Raw genomic sequence first — 18731 nt, 5'->3', positions numbered from 1 at the left:
TTTTGTGCCCACGGGTTCACGCAAATTTTACCTAAGGGCATTTTACCCTAAAGCCATTTTGCCTCAAGGATATTATGACTTCAAATACTATATATATATATGAAGTTTATACATCGTTATTGTTTATTTTTGGTAGAAATTGATGTTCCCTTTGAACTTTTAAATCAAAATATGTAATGTGTATTACTTTAAAATGTTTATTTTTTTGTTGGAATAATCTTTGAAATATGCTCTTGCCTCATACTCTTCAATCCATGAGTATTTTTTAGTATGGCATAATCCATCAATTGTAATGATAATTACAAACGGAGAAGTGATTAGTAATTCTTCAATTCGAATCAATGTCATTTTTTTATTTTTTATTATACTAATTTTATAATCTTTTTTCTCTCTGGTTCGAATTCATTAACATTGTAAAATTTTGTTGGTGTATGCATTAAAATTTTGGGGCATGATTTTTTTAATAGAAAATAACCATTTCCTGCGTTTTATAGTAATACACATTAAATCTTTTGATTAAAAAATTTCAAGGGAACCTCAATTTTAATCGAAGTAAACAAAAAAACGTATAAATCTCATTTATTATATATATTAAGGCAAAAAATCATAGAGGCAAGATGTCCTAAGGCGAATTGATTTAAGGCAAAATTACTTAGCGCCCTGCGAACCACTACTAGGCCATTTCGTAGGCCACCTGTTGAGAAACCCTAACATAGATAGATCCTTGATGTGGTCACCTAAGTAAATAGCTGTATAGTTTTACGGTAGTATGACTCCATCAAAAGTTATTTGTATCGTTTTTTTTTCTTCTTTACCTTATTTGTAGAAGTCCTCCCATAAAAATTAAATTTCTTTGATATTGTGTTAAAATGATTATGATATCAATATATATATATATATATGGTGGGAAGAAGGAATAGTACGAGGGACTTTTTTTTACATCGTCATGGCTTGGCTTTATTTTCATATATGAAAGAGTGTAATCATTTTATTCTATGAGAAAGTGAGTCCGTAAATAATTATTTATTCGATCAATGCAGTAAATAATATTTTCTATTGGATGGGATTTGATAAATGATGAGAGAGTGTATATACGATGCCAATTGGGACGACGGAAGTGCCTTTGTTCCTAGTTAATGTTTTCTATATAATATATTATGTATACAAATCATGGACGTTAAAATGTCATGAGAATTTGTTTTTGTAGCTCTTTCTCTCAAATAAAGGGAAATATTCCTCAAATCTTATTCCTCATAACTCTAAATCATATTTTGTCATTTACGTGATTAAAGTTAAAACCCATTATACAGCCTTATTATCAATCTCATATCTTTTTCATAGTTTTTTTTATTCGTCTTTTTATAAGGGTTTAGTAGGTGATGATTTATATATTTTTTTAACGTCGTTGAATCTTTCCTTGGCCACATTTTGGGTAAAGATATCTTAATTAATAATATTATATTATATCAGATGATATTTTTTTCCCAGTACGGATGAAAGAAAAATTTGAAGGAATCATGGTTTTTAATGAAGAAATAAGAAGTCATCATTCTCCTTTGTGGACGCGGACTTCTTTTTTTATTATTTAGCAAAAGTACGGTAATAAATACTTTTTATCATTCGTCTCAAAACCTTATTTTGACACAATACTCATTGGACTGTGTGGGAAGCGATTACTTGTATCTTAATACTTTTTTATTTTAGCTCATCTTTTTATGGTACCTCTTGGTAATTGAAGCACTAGAATTTAATCCAGATCCAAGCTGGAGCTTTCATGATGCTGCTGATCCAGGACACGACTTTGGTACGCACAACATCGATTCAGACCTTGAAGTTAATCTTCAGTCACTGTTTAAAGATGAAGGGCGGCATAATGTAACCCTAGCTGCTAACAATGCCAATAAGGATAACTTACTTTGAATAATTGCCTTCATGATCCTAGGGACTTGTGGGTTAGGTGACTACAAAAATGATCTGCCTAGGGTTTCACAACAGGTGGCCTGCGATATGACTTACTCTTGTCTTCACTACTTATGTATTCGTACTTAAAAAAGTCAATTTAATTGAACGATACAACAATAACAAAAGTGTATCAAATGTGGATGTCGAAAAATAATTAAAGGACTTTAAGTTTTTTGCAAGTTTCGTCTAATTAATTGTATCACATATCCTTTCCTCCAAAAAAGGAAACAGAAATTAGGGCCAAACTCATCTGGTAGTTAGACAACTCTTCCTAACTATTAAATTATTATTCAACAACTTCTTGGGAATTGTACCTTATTTAACAAATGAGCGTTCAAAATGTGCTTGCTAAAAAAAAATCATCATTGTAACCCCCGAAAATTAGAAGAATGTTTTGGAGGAGAGGGGCTTCGCGTTTCATTAGATCAGCTATAATCAGCTTTAACAACGGAGGAGGGGGAGAATGAAATAAACAAGGACATAGGGAAGAAATACTCCGATGTTGATCCCAAATCTACATTGAGTCCAACAAGGACTTACAATTATAACTCCACAACGAATTCTCAAAAAAAATACACACGGTTTACATCCCTAAGGATGTCTTTGTATTCGGTTAGGAACTACAAAAAGCCGCTTCCTCTTCCGTTATCATATTATTTTCATCTATGCTGATCATCATAATCTATTAATCCCACTTGCTCAAAATTATGATAAATCAAAGTATTCAGATAAGCCCATTAAGGCAATATATTATAGATTAATACATATGTATATTATTACATCTCTTAACGACCTCATTAAATATTGCATCGTTTAGTAAATAATATACTATGTAGATGGATAGATATGTATTATAATATCTTAAACGTAGGATCATTCATTTACATTTTACAAAGAGATTGAAGAAGAATTGAATAACTTCATACATATTTGAACATCAGACAATTAAGCAATGAATATTTCCATGAATAAGAAAACAATGGACTAACAAGTTATTATGTATGTAAAAATGATGTGATCATAGTCATAAAATCATAGCCATTTAAAAAGCCCATTGAATCGAGTTGCCCTCATCAAAGTTATGTTCATAGACTTGCGTTTCAAGCGACCAATGAAAAAATAACTAACTGGTCTAGGCATATGATAGAGCCCAAACCTCCGCCTTAATTCATTTTCCTTCAAAATGAACATTCATTTGAGTTATATATCTCAACTTGTTCAAAAGTTATGGTCGATTATGAGTTTTTAACATTTGATGTGGCATTGACCTTTGCTCTTACCCTTACAAAATTTAATTTGAGTTATGCATGTATATCAATTTGCTCCTATTAAGCTGTGAATAATTTTCTTAATGTTATTAAATAATAAATTCATAGTTGGGAATAATTGGCTAACTACCATTGGATTTTTGGCATTTTTTCAGTTTCTTTTCGGAGGAAAGGTTGTGTGATACAATAAAGGGTGAAGACGTGATATAAATGTTCATAGTTGAAAATAATTGATGATGAAAATCGAGTGTATTTTGTGCATGTTAAAAAAAAGAAACCCAAAATCAACATAGTAATCCTGACAATTTGAATAATGTTTTGGAAGAGAGCAGCTTAGCTTTCACGAAGACTTGATCGATGAGCTAAAATCAGCTGTGACAAGGGGCCGGGGAGATGTAAATAAAGAAGGACACCCTCCCAGGTCGATCTTCAATTCTACTCAGAGTCCAACAAGGATGACTTCGCAACAAATCCTTAAGACACACAAATGTTCTATCAAATTTTGAATATAGTAGGAAAATAAGTTCACTACTCACTACTAAACCGTACTGTTTATTGACCCAATACAGTATCGGATGCAACGATTATTCCGTTCTGGTAATATCGACGTCAATAAAATAATGGAAATTGTCGAGTTGGACCGGCATGTGAGCACTTATTCCATTGACCAGGAACTGAAGATTAGCCGGAAACCCGTTAGGAATCATATAAATCGAATAATCCTAAAACTATTAATTTTATTGTCAAAATAAAGCAAAAAAACGCACAGAACTTTTACATCATCTATTACTACTATAATAAAAGAGGGCCTAAGTTTTTGTAGTTGCTACCTGAAAATATGTTTTGTTTTTTCTTCATATTTTGAAATTGATCTCGTTATACTTATAAAGTTGTACCGCGAATGTGTTTGCTCATTAATGATGGAGAGTTATAATTGTAAGCCTTTGTTGGAATCTAAAGTAGAACTTCAGAGTAATTCCTGCCTTTGTCATTGCCAAATATGGAGTGGGGTATGATTTTATTTATTTCATTTCATAGCTGCGAGCTGTCATGATATGAAACATCATGACAGCTAAACTACCCTCCTTCCAAATATTTTCGGTTTCTTTTTTATCGGTGGATACTATTATTTTCATCAATGAAGATGTTATCAGTTCCAAGTTTGAAATGAAGGAAATGGATCATAAAATGATTTATAAATTGAATCCAATCAAACAAGACAACAAATCCTTGAAATATATAATTGTACAAAATAATATGTAGACGAAAAACGCGTCATCAATTAAAAGTAATTGAAAATTCATAAGACTCGACTATTTAACCTCATTTGTAGTAACTGCTCTTGGGCATCCATCATAAGCTGAGTCAAACTATGTGGATCATTGAGTTGTTGTTTTTTGTATATATCTACGTACATACGTGATACAAGTCTCAAAAGATGTTGTTTCCCCAGTCATGCTGTGCTGTATAGGAAATTAGTTAGTTTCTATTATTTTCTAAAAACTCTTGAGTATGTAACATAATAATAAGGAATAATCTGCGAAAGATTTCTTCAAAAAAACATCTGTCAAGGTCTAAAATGAGATGTAATTGAATCCTTCTCCTAATCCTTTGCCTCATTTCAATAACAAAACATGTTTGCAGGTACTTAATATATTCTGAGTAGTTATACATACATATGCTAGTCTCGATAAAGTATAATCATCATCTCTGTTTGAAACAGTAATCCTACATCAAACATCTATATGAGAAACTTACTTACATAGTATTGTTATCTTTCATAACAGGATCCTGAATCCTAATGTAAATGATTTCGTTTATAGTATGGTGTTACCTCGCTAACACAAAAATATACAGTGTATATACGCTTGTCAGCTGTGGATGTTCCTCCTGGTTTTGCATTTAAATCATTCAGATCCACATTTATCTACAGAGATGGGCCCAATTATGTCCGATAGAAAAGGGTAGTTCTTTTAAACGTTAGAAATTTTTTCTGGCCTTATCCCATCCCCTGCAACCCGATTTTAATACAAACACACTAATGGAGAATAAGTCCGATACGAATGTTAGCCTATCACGTCAGTGCTTCCTTAAGACGACATCGTATATCAGGAAAAATAACGTGGCTCACCTTTGTACAATTTAATTGGTAAAATAGATAACGGGTTTTTGCTAACACGGCTGGGTGCACTACTCCATTCGTCCAAAAACGAATATATCAAGCAAATAATAAGATTCTTTTCGAAAGTCATTTATTATTGATTTGAATGATGCCTGCTCCCAATTTTAAATAACAATAATAATTATTAGTCTACATGGGTCTATATGAATAACTTATTCAAATAAATAGCCTGTCAAATCGTGAAGCATTTGTTATGATTCCTTTATTTATTTTTTCTAAAGGATGAGGTCTGTTTTGTCATAACATTATGTTCCTTAAGAGGTAACATTGGAAAATATATATTCATGACTAATATATTACTCAACAATATCTAGAAGTTTTTGCCAATACAAAAATGACAAACTAAAAATCAGCATAGTTATATTCAAGGTTATACACGGTCCCGGTTCTTCCATTTCACCGGCTCAAGTCTCGGTTCAAAGTGTTACGGTTAAGGCGGATTACTATATATATACTATTTCCTTCCATTTTGAAATTGGAGACAGCAACAGCGGATAGTTGAAATTCAATTATTCCAACCTTTTAATAATAAGGACATAAATTCGCATAAGTGCAATGAAGCGACGCTTCACAAAACGCAAAGTATATTATTGGAGTAGGTAGAGAAAGAGATCTCGACTCAATCGATCACAATTACTCGAATACGTAGAATTAGACAAGCATTGGAGTGTCTGTATATTTCTATTTATGTATGTTTATAGTAATTTACTGTTTCATGAGTAAAAGGATTTGATGGCTTGGAAGTGCATCTCCATGTCCCTTAGTCCAAGGATCGACTCCGACACTCTCACCCGGAATACTTTATAAGAGACAAGCCCACAACCTCCACCATATAATGAAAAATTCCATTTACTTGCATCCTCCTCCAAAGTGCTAATTGAGCGAACATCTCAAAAACGTATTCATAATCCAATAATATATTTTTCGTATTGCTAAGTTATTTTCTTATTATTAAAAGCTTGCTATATCTGAATTTCAACTATACACTGTCTCCAATTTCGAGATAGAAAGAGAATGTATGACGTGAGGGCAAACCTATACAATACCCTTATAATCTTCAAACATCCACAACACTAAGTAAAGAAGTTATGTGATTAAAAATATTTCTTGTTTGGAGAGAAAAAGTCGTGTTAGTCCTTTCCGTGCTTCCAAAATCTAACATATTGTCAAAGTATGTTCACTCCTACAAACAAGACACATTTTAATCACAAAAACCTTTCATTTTGACAGAAAAAGTTGTTGAGGTTTAAAGATTTTTTGCAATGTATATATATATGCAAAGCTTTTAAAAATATTGTCTATACACGTATACGTGTACAAAGTGGGGACCCAAATCTTATAGTATAATTTAAATACGATTTTATCCCCTGCTACTTGTAATTACGAGGTTTCATTACACAACAAAATGACAGCTGAAACAAAAATAAAAATGTTCTGTTTTTATTCCATATCGATAAGTATAAAAATGTGGAAGCAACTACAAAAAAGTCAAAGTGTGTGTGATCTCCCCGCTCCGATGTCAGGGTCGGGAAAGCTGCAAAGTCCATTTACATCTGCATCCGGACTGCCTACAACATCAAGAAGTTTATTATAGCCAAGGAGAACAAAAACTTATGCAGCAACAATATGGCTGACTTTTGGGCAGCCTCCAAGTTGCCTCATCCAGCCCTAACCTCAACCCCTTGAACTTTGTTATTTGTGACGTCTTGGAGAAGAATATCTGCCGCACTTCTCATCCAAATTTGGGGACCTGCTATCACGACAGCATGGTACGCCATGGATACGTCCTTCATCGTCAAGAGCTTCCAATTTCTTCGCCGTTGTCTCGAGACTGTTGTTGATTGTAAAGTAGGTCATATTGAATAAAAAATACAGCTAAGTGTAGTATTTAAACATAACACAAATTGGTTTCGAGTTGTTTTTCCTTGATTCGATAAAAATGACGTTTTTGGGTTCCCACTCTGTACACAGATGATAGATATTATAACACAGTCTTGCGGTTTAAACTTTAATTTTCCCAGACTATAATATTATGAAACAAATTTTGGCAGAATATTTCTGTTAACTATTTTTTAATTTTAGAAAAAAACAATTTATTGAACTATTTCCAATAAACAAATATTTTCCTGCCTCAAATCGAGTTTGTCGGAGCAGCCAGACCAGTATGTCTTTGCTTAAGATGTAATACGAGTTATTTTCTGGATATAAGTAACTTGAAAGGACTCCGATTATATTAATAGATATAGAGACATTGAGTTTAAACAAAACTTCAAAAGAAATAACTATACTTCAAACTTGTCAAAGTGTATGTACAATGATTCAAAATGTCTACTTAACTTACTTAACCGTATCAATAAGTGTATTATTAGATATATTAACTAAATGGAATAATAAATTTATGGAGAACTAAGAAACTACGGGCTATCAAAATGCAAAGGAACAGTAAAATAATATAGAATTATGAACATTTTATGTAGGTAGGTACTACTAAAAGTTGTCAAGAGTAATAAAAACTACCGTCATTTCGTTTTTAAAGAATCATTTATAAGTTTTATGACCAACAGATGGGGCTTTTTATGGCTTTTGTGCATAGATAAAGTATTCATTCATAAGGTAATTGTTCAAACATTGAAACACAACCCTTAAAAAAACAATAACAATGTTCGACTTGACACAAAAATTATTAACAAAGAAAATCCTACGGTAATTATTTAGAAATTTCCGTGTTCCTCAAAAGTTCTATTTCTAAGACAACAGCAATTACAAATCATAATTAACCTCATAATTAAGAATAATAAAAACCAATAAACACAATAATAATTACTCCAATTAAAGCATATTATCTTTGAAGTTTTTTTTAGTACACTATATATAGGTCTATCCATAAATTTATGTCGAACAGAGATACCCTAAAAGATTTCAGGCATAATAAATGTTAACTTGCTTGATGAATATAACTCTTATAATGACCTTGTTGCAATGACTTTTATTACTTTATGGGAGGGAGAGAGATTGAAGGGGGCTATTGAAGAATTGAGTTATGCTTTGATGCTGTAATCAGATGTTGTGCATGATCAACATTGAATTTTTACAAAGAGGTATGTTTCATATTTTCAATCCCTAAACATTTAGTCATACCATTACGACTTTATTTGGAATAATATTTATCTATTTAAAAGAATAAAGCGTGATGTCAGCATTGTTGATATCGGCCATTTTCGGAGCCTAGACGACAAAGTTTTATGAGAATGAAACATCAACTTTCATTAACATTAAGGAAAATAGTGAGATATTTATTGCATGTCAAAATGGGACCAACGAGTAAATGGACTTAAAACTTACTGTCTAAGTGAAATACATCCCTCTATTGGCTAGTTTTGTTATATATTTGACCCTAAATTAAAATTATGCTATTATATCTTTATACAATCAATTTTTCATATTATAAATAAAAATTATTTATTACAATATAAATAATAAGATATTTTTCACGAATGATTCTCATACTTAAATTGGTCTGGAAAAATAATAATTTTTCAAATCTAGTCATATTATTGGGACTTTCAGCAAAATTTACTTTTAATTAATTCAAATCTCATTCTAAATCATTGACATCAAGTAGTATTCAATGCAAATACTAAGTATTTTTTTTATTCTAAGAGCCATTGGATAATGTTCCATGAAGATTTATTGGAAATTTATCCATTTTATGCACTAAAATATCACCTTAGATACCCCAAAATGACGTCTCCTTTAATTATGATGCAATTTGTGACGTCAGTGAAAATGCTCCATTGTTCAAATAGAAATAATCGCACTCCATTGGTTGTAATGAATATCATAGCGGAATTCTAAATAGATAATGAATATATTATTATACGTCCATGCCCAACGTGATGATGATTGATATCTAAATAACTAAATAATTGCAGTCTAATATCCCTCAAAGCTATACGTAATTAAAGACACATAATATGTAACACCCATGTCCTCGGAAATTATCTTGATTTGTTTATCCTCCTATTACGATAATTATACCATAAGAGCTATTAAAAGTTTTTAAAGATTATAATTCATAGACCAGATTTTCCTGCAGGCCCAAAATTCCTCTCAAACAATTATCTGAATGATTGATGAACACCAAGCATAAGTCTCTCCCAAATCTGCAGATTGTAAAACAACTACTTTTGTCTCTATCAAACATATTAATTACACGAGCGTGATATTCACCAAACTTTGAGCACATATTCAAATATAACAAGACAAAGTAGAATTAAAAACTCAAATTAGGTAAATGATTGTTTTATTTAGGGGGTATGTGCAAATAATGTGTAAGCAATCCTTGATATTTGACCAAAGGCGTCGTTCGTTATTTAAAAAAAAAGTAAAAGAGCAGATTGCTTTTAAATGTGATGAAATATCCTACAATCTAAAAAAAGATCTTCCGACAAAATTGCTATGAAAATAGAAAATCATTAAACTCAGAGTATGATGACTATTAGTGTTGACTTAGGCCCGGAAATGATAGACCGATCTGAGAAATTTATGATTTTAAGTAAACCAAACTAATTCAGTCCTGTTAAAAAATCCATCCAAAGAAATCTGTCACATACAAAAAGACCGGGGTTATATAGTGTTGTGTCAGTCCTTCTGCAGGACTGAAAACCGCAGTCCCGCGAATTTAAATCTTGGCCCGGTTCAGTTCAGTCCTGCATATTAACCCTGAAAACTTAAAAAGTATGTCCTTGATGACGTCACCCAACTTTATTTCTTGTTTTTTTTAATTAGATGTAGTACTGACGGTCCAAAGGACCGACAATCTTATTGGATAGTCCCAAGGACTCATAAGACCGGCCCTAAGACTGGACTGAATAAGTAAGGATTGCCACAACATTAGTTTAACATATAATTAGTTTATAACGTCATATATCTTTTCAAATTATGAATACGGTACAAAGACGTCATACGAAGTTTAAAAAAAGATAGCTCAGAGGAATTTTCATCCCATCGTTCCTCCTGGAATATGGAACAATTTGAGCATCTCTTGAGATGGATGATTAAGTTAAAAGTATATTCCTTTCATTCCCTTTATCTTACTTTGGTCCTAACTTTTGGAGAACACAAATATGCACTTATTCCAGTCTTAATGAATTAAGACTGATCATAGGCCTTTGCAATTGTCAAATTAGAAGCATATCTAATGGTTCAAATTGTTACATATTTTAGTTCTATGGTATTTAGAGACTATATTCTTCCATATATTAATATATATGGAAGGAGAAGATTCGGAAATATTCTGAATGTTATTTGTATACAACATAATTTGTTCTAGAACGTCTCGCGTACTTCTTAGATCTTCAATGTTACCCAGATAAATGGTAAGATCTTTGTTTAATAGAAAAAAAAACATCTATGACGGTTGATAGAAAAAAAAAAAAAAAAATTTGGTCTCTCATAATTAGTATTGAATCAGTCTAAAAAACTAAAAAGACTGCAGTCCTATCTGTCCGGTCAAAATAAAATCTTTTAATCCTAGTACCGGTCCTTATCAGTCTTTTATGGAAACTACAACAGCTGAAATGACGTACTTGCCGAATCCTTTAAGCTGTTCAAGATAACATCTTTCAAAGAGACATACTTGGTGTTTAAAGCAGAAAGTGTTTGGCTAAAACTTATTATTACAGGTTCTAGCTATCATTTATTATTTTCATCCTTTTTATACTGTTCAATCCTATCTAGGAGAGAACAAAAGTAATATAGATAGCTAGACTGAAGGACCGACGTATCGGTCCTTAGGACCGTTTAATCGTAAAAAAGATCGGATATATAAAAAAAAAGATGTTAAGGATAGGAGGGGATATTGATTAGGACATCAGTACTAGGATTGATCCAACAGTACTCATTATACACGAGACCAAAAAAAATCGGTCTAAAAAGTGAGACGGAAAAATATCGCTCCACGCTCGGAGACTACAGTCTAGACCAAAAAAATTGCTCAAGCAAAAATCACCAAAGTCCGAACCGAAAAGAAAAATCGGACATAGTCTCAACACTAATGACAACATAGACACAAAGTGACTCATCCTCATGATTTTTTTTGAATGGGGGTACACAACTCCTACAACTCTCCTCTAATATCTACTCCATACTCTTATTAGAAAGTCTTAAATATATTTTACAGCATGCTAAACATATTATGATATAAATAAACAAGTCTCAAGAAATAAATCGTGATCATCCATCACTTCTAGGATGAGCCCTTTTCGTTCTTTGTTATCTTAAATAATTATTTGATCGAAATCCTCTTTATTCCCATGGATCGTATAATAAAATACGCCACTCTGACCTTTATATCCCCTACTAACAATCTAAAGGTTAAATATATTTTCTTCTGTACATATACGTAACGAGGGATCTTATAAAAATAAATAATATTGTAATCAGCAAGAAGTTGATTAATATGAAGTAGACATGCATAAATATTAGCTTTAACCTCATTAAAAATTAAAAGTTGTCAATTTTGATATATATATATTTTCACGTGACGTCAGGGTTGTTGATGTCAGCATTTATGGTGAGGCATTAATAACCCAGTTTTCTTTAAACTATGAAAATCATTTACATATTTCATTAATAGTAAGGGTAGAGTGTAATCAATAAACTAACTAAAAAACGGTTGTTGCGTCTGACGTTCTTTTCTGTTCATTATTTAATCGGTTATCGTGGTGTTAACTTCTCCCTCTGAAGTATGCAGCATTATTGCCCATCTTTGGTATAATTGTTTTAAAAATGCATAATAAAATAAATATTAATGAATTTAAATACAATTGCCATAATTTTCCTCCACTAATGTTATAGAAAGTTCTCTTCTTTGTGGGAGTAATTCATTTCAAATCAAATTAAGGGAAATAATGAACTTTAAAATCGGACCAACAAATAAAAAGAATTATACCTTATCCTCTATTGCCTAGTTTTATCATATATATGCCCCTAATATACATTGAAAATATGCGATTACATGTAAATATTTATTTATTTATTTTTATTTCTAAATTGTAGATACAAATTAACCAAATGGAAAGATATTTTTCTCTAATTATCCTACTTTTCTCGCCCCTCCTAATTGATCCTAAGAAAATATAAAATTGTAATAATCGACGCATTTTTAGGGATTTTCAGTACATCCTACTTTGATTTAATTCAAATATCACTCTTTATCATTGACATCAAGTAGTATTCAATTTTGATACTACGTCTATTTTTATTCTTAAAACCATTTGATGGACTTTAATTACGATTTAATGGAAATTAATGCATTTTATATAGTAAAAATATTAAATTTGACCAACCAAAATGCCATTAATTATTGATACAATTAGTAATATGACACTTTGCCGAAAACCTTATTGCCGAACTAACACTCTACTTTATGGAAGCTTTGTCGAATTAGCACTTTGCCAAACGGACATCTTACCGAAAAAATAATAAATTTATTTGATGATGATTCATGTTGTATCTAATACTATGTAATTATCTATTAGACTACTCTAATGACAAACACATCTTGATAATTGTAAGGTCAGAGACAACCTCGGGATAGAGAAGTGTCAATTAAGACTTTATCAGATACATAGGAGCTCCAACACATTCAATATATAAACGATCGATCTATAAGTATTACCAATTTAATCTCAATCATTTATTGATTCTTCTCTTCTCTTATTTTTTTTTTTTTTTTTTTTTTTTTACATTTTTATCTTTCTAATTTATTTGTTTAATTAATTATTGGACATTTATCATGATTTTTGTACTAATAGCAGTTTTAGCCAACTGTTGAAGCATCCTTTTAACGAAATGAATTCAACTATTAATTAATCAACACTTAATCTTTTCAATTTGTGGCTAATAATTAAATATTATTTCCTTTAAGACATGAGTAACATTATTACCGCCCATAGAAAATTGCCCTAGTGAAAATTTCGTCTTTTCTAAACACAATCAGAATAACTCCTCCCAAAACTTGTTTTGAGCTATGGCAGGGACACCATGCAAGTTAAAAACCACCTCCGCCACTTCACAAAGCATTTAAGCCCTCTCTAAATACTTCTAAAAGAAACCCATGCCCATGGGTTGATTAAAGTTACGGCTAAGATACGAAGCAGGTTAAAAACCACTGCAACACTTAGCAAAACATTTAATCCCCTCCAAATACTTCAAAATTAACAACAGGCCGATCGTCTTTAATCTGATTGGTGTCTTTACCTAGAGTTTTATCAACTTATGGTCCCAGGTTCATTTTAAAGTATTTTTAGGGGTCTTAAATGCCTTGTGAAGTGAGGACGGTAGTATTTAACTTGCTTGATGCCCCTCAAGTAGTCTTAATCAACCCATAGGGCCGGAGGTTATTTTGGAAGGGGCATAATTGCTTTGTGACGGGAAGACATTGGTTTTTTTAACCTCCATGGTGTGCTTCTCGTAGTCTTAAACTACACATGAGCTTGGGGTTCATTTTAAGTATTAGGAGAGGGCATAAATGCTTTGTGAAGTGGGAGCAGTTGTTTTTAGCCTGCTTGGTTGCTCTGCTATTTCACAAAAACTAGTTTTGGACCAAAGTATTCTACTTTTGTTAGTAAATGACTGGAAATTTTCCCAATGGCAATTTTCCAAGAACCCATAATTATATAGTATTACAGCATGAATCATCATCAAATATATTTATTCTTTTTTTCACCAATGTGTACGTTCGGCAAAGTGTCCGAGCACGGATGTAATTTATGATGTGAGTAAAAACGCTCTATACATAACCTTTAATAATTATGCCTAATACCCATATGCATAAATAAATGCCCAAGTAGAAATTAGCAAAGTATAACTCCTACATTATATTCGTATAAACAGGTAGCAAAATATCAACAATATGAAATAAGGAAACATTAAATATTGATGTGTTCTTGAAATAATGACTTTAAAATTATTTGATGAAAAGAATAAAATATTTTTTTTTTACTTGAGAATGAAAGATGAACCAACGTGTGGCTTAAGGGCTAATAAATGAGTGCGTGCAGAGCTACTAAAGCAATAAACTATTATCAAAAGAATAGAAGGTAATGTTGAGTCCACACTCCACACACTACAGTAAGAAATAAAATCATTATTCTCCTAAAATGAACCGTCGATAAATTGCAGAAATATCATTATAAATTAAGCTTGTATCGTTCCTTGATCACGACTAGCCTTTTTATCCACTCTCAACAAAGGGAAAATTTGAAGAAAAAAAAAATTATGATAGCTACTGTTCCCAACTGTTGATTATATTTAGAGAATAGTTCTTAATTATTATATACGGATGACATTATCAATGGCAGAGTTTGAAATGACAGGAATTTTAAAGGAAAGCCTTAATGAAAATAAATTAATATAAAAATCCAAATACTATCTAATCCTTTTTTGAGTTCATATTACGTAGAATCAGCTGCATTAAATCACACAAGAGTCAACTAATGAAAATTAATTAAAACAACGAAAAAGGATAATACACTCCATCTTTGTTTATTTAATAAGGAGAGCCGTGGATATGGACTTTAAATTGGTTCTGTCCTGGAAAGTACCGTAACCAGACCTATATCCAGTGATGCAGAAAATATGAGCTACTTATGTCAGAATAAAAGAAACCTGGAGTTTTAGAAGAATCACATTTAAATTATACTACATTTTCAATTTTTTCTTTTTTTTTTGAGGGGGGTGCTTAGTTTGTTGAATTTTTGCGAAAAAATTTAAGAATTCCGCTGCATCGAATGACTAAAATTTTAGAAAAGGAATACAAAAATTTTTCTCCCTTATTTGTAAATATTTTTTTTTTCTTTCAAAACGGAAATTATTCAAAAATACCTTCATTGGGGGGTAGGCTACAGGCCCTCCAGCCCACCCTTGCTGACTTATGATATCCCTGATTACGTTATTTCACAAAAAATGTGCCTGTATTATTATAAAAAGCTTAATCAGCAACAATTTTTAGTTCTTACTGTAAATTTAGTAGCATACGGCTGACGTCATTTCCCCCTCCCCCAAAAAAAACATGAGTATGAGCATGGAGAAAAATTGAAACACCTAAATATAGAGTTAATAAATGGGAAATGAATGCAAAAAAACAGATTTAAATTACTACATTTTTTTTTTTACTTTTTATGTATTACATTTAGTGTTGTGACGATCCTTATTTATATGCAGGACTGCATATCAGTCCTAAAACTGATAAAGTTCGGTACTTGATTACGTCACTCAACTTTATTTCTTTTCTTTTTTTAAATCAGTTATAGTACTGATAGTCTGAGGGACCGATTCTATGACTAAACTGGACCAAATAAATAAGGATTGACACCACACTAATTAAATTTACCCAAAGAAAGCACCGAATGACGTCACTATATAGAGAAAGAGTTCTTTAATAAATATGTTGAATTTCCATAAGTTTTTCTTGTTGCCTAGCCTTGTTCTAACAACATTGTTAGTTCTACCTATGGCAGCCTATTATGTTCGATTCAGACATGTACTTGTGAGTTAGTGCGGGACGGAACGGTACATCTAAATTTTGGAAATGCACCATCCCTAATTATAATCTATGAATCACTAACATTAATCATAACTATTCTAAACATTGAGGAATCTTGTTTTTTTTTTTTTTTTTAAATAGGAAATGACTAAATGAAAACTTGTACTAACATAAACAAAACGTGCTAACAAATAAAAGTCATGCCCCCAAAAAGTAGAAGAAACAATTATGAGTACCAAATTGACAAATAATAATTAGTTATATGATCAAGAATTAAAAATAATCTTCTTCAATAAATTATATTATTAAGGACGACTAACAACTTACTTTCATCTTCTCCATAAATCAAGTCAAGGTATAATTAAAGATGAAGAACGATCATAGTAATTGAAATTCTGTGTACGATGTTACTTACATTGTACAATGGGTTCTATAATCCTTTTATCCCTCCTTATATAGTTGTTAAAGTACAAACTATCAATTAAGTGCACTTAATGTTTGATTGTTACAAGAGGAACAATTGAAATTCTAGTTATCAGATTTATTCACTTTTTGGAATTAATGTAACAATAATATGGGGAATCGAATAAAGATGTAATTGAATTTTATATGCATGTACTACTTTGTACATGGCTTAAACATATGTTTGAAGACATCAATTGATTATTTTATATACAGGGTATAACAACGAGCTCAGGCGCTTTTTAGCAATCTATTTTAAATGAACATAAAATTGTTATTTTTTAAGATGTATTCAAACAACAAAAACGGAGCTGCAGATACAATAATTGAGAATATATCTAACTCAATGTAGGTGACCTTAATAACGGCCTTGAGTCGGTTCCTGAACCGTACGCAATCACTGGAAACTGGAACACGATCTAAATTCTTGCATTAAAGGACGATGGAGTCTATCAGGGACTTCTTGGTGATGTGAGGTCATCCGTTGATCTTTGACTCAATGTAGTTTCAGACAAAATAACCCATCAGATTCAGGTCAGGGGGAGGGAAGACTCCCTGAGGGAGGTCCTTTGTCTCCACCAGAGCCTTCATCAACTTCACAATCATTCTCCTGTCGATCCTTGTCATCTTTGAGACCTCAACTTAGCTAATGTCCAGATCGTTGTTCACCAAAATCTTCACAACAGAGCACCTGCCCTCTGCTTCAAAAAGTGTAAGAGGCTTGAAATCTTTTGTTTTGACTCCATGGCTGTGTTTTGGTTACTAAGTTCACCGCAAAAAAACATTAGAAAATTTAGTCATCACACCGGATTTCGTTGTTACACCCTGTACAATACCTACATTAATCATATCATTTAAAAACAAAGTCATAGTAACTTCTTCAAAGAGTGATATACATCTTAATATATTACGTAAAGTCTTTATTATATTATTAATGATTCAAACAGCGACACTTACTTTATAAACACACAACACAAAAAATCCTTACCTGCACCGCCTGATGATCGTGAAAGAACAAGCATTCGAGAATGTCGTAGAGAGCTTCTAGTAGGAGCATGCCGAGAGCCCAATTTTTGATTGACTAAGGATTGAGGGACGGTTGTACTCCACATATTTGCTTGTGAGGGATGTCTCTCAAGACGATGATAGGAAGCAGCAGAGCTTCTCTTTAAGTCTCCTTGAGATGATCCAATGCTCGCGTTTCGAGTTCTTTTACTTGAGGCTCTAGGAAGAGTAGAACAGGACTGCGAGTATTGACCATTCATTTTGACTCGCATGGTTATCTATTTATTAATTATTGTTATTGCTACTATGAGAGTATGGATGATGAATGATAGGTGGCTTCAAAAAGGTTTTAGGTTGTATTTTATGACATTCAATAATGAACAGGCATGTTAGGTGTTTATAATAAGAGCACAGCACTAGCTAATCTCACAATATACAAATAACTCATTTGAGTTCAAAATGGCGTTTGACTCCTCAGACTTCCTCTCCAGTACTATTAACTACTTATAAATTGGAGAAAAAAGAGGGATCCTTTAATGAGTGCGCTCAGACCTGTGTAAAAACTTACTGCGTTGAGCGCATTTATCTATTTTCACGCCGTGTCAATGAATTTATTTGATTTATATTATTGTAAAATAGTAAAATACTAACAAAATATTATTAGTATTTTAAATGCACTTCTAGCTAGATAAGTAAAATACTGGCAAAAGTGCGTATGAAATATTTTTATCCCTATTACAAATATAAGTTCAAATAATGATGTAATATGATTATAATTGAATTGATATTATCTCCTTATAAAATTGTGGCATTTAAATATACCAGGTCCTTCATATAGGCTTAAAATCAATCCATCCCTGTAATCGATCCTCATTTTAAAGCGCCTTCTCCAAGACATATTTTTTACTAATATCAGATTAGTGTTAAAGATAGGACGGATCCAGATTTTCTCGGATCTGCGTCAATTCGAATACGTAGACGTATATATATGAGTAAATTTTGGGTACCCGCACTTATAGATCTATATTCGAATTGTTTTGGCATTTTACTCGAAGTTCAGGACCTAAATAAAATATAATCAGGATTAAAGTTACATTTTTACTAATTACAGATGGTGAAACAATTATTAACCCAATGTTATTACAATTAGAACATTGTTAATTATTAGTTATTGTTAAAATTAATCTTATATTAAGATTGGAGACGTGTACATTGTATCTCTCAACCTCTCATCCAAAAAGATAATGAAATATAAAAAAACCCAAAATCCGTTGGTAGTCGGCCAATTATTCCAACTATATAA

General features: G+C 31.8%; 1 protein-coding gene across 1 annotated transcript in view; it reads right to left on the bottom strand.

The window, feature by feature from the left end:
* LOC121126128 (uncharacterized) overlaps positions 1-18013 on the bottom strand; it is a 34746-nt gene extending 16733 nt beyond the window's left edge. Inside the window, exon 1 of the mRNA XM_040721434.2 lies at positions 17412-18013. Coding sequence (XP_040577368.1) covers positions 17412-17700 — 289 coding nt within the window. The 5' untranslated portion in view covers positions 17701-18013. The remainder of the gene's footprint in view (positions 1-17411) is intronic.
* Positions 18014-18731: the final 718 nt, after the last annotated feature.

This window comes from Lepeophtheirus salmonis, chromosome 11, assembly GCF_016086655.4.
Source record: "Lepeophtheirus salmonis chromosome 11, UVic_Lsal_1.4, whole genome shotgun sequence".
NCBI lineage: Eukaryota > Metazoa > Arthropoda > Copepoda > Siphonostomatoida > Caligidae > Lepeophtheirus > Lepeophtheirus salmonis.
The sequence above is the reverse complement of the archived record's forward strand: the minus strand, read 5'-3'. Positions and strand labels throughout refer to the sequence as shown.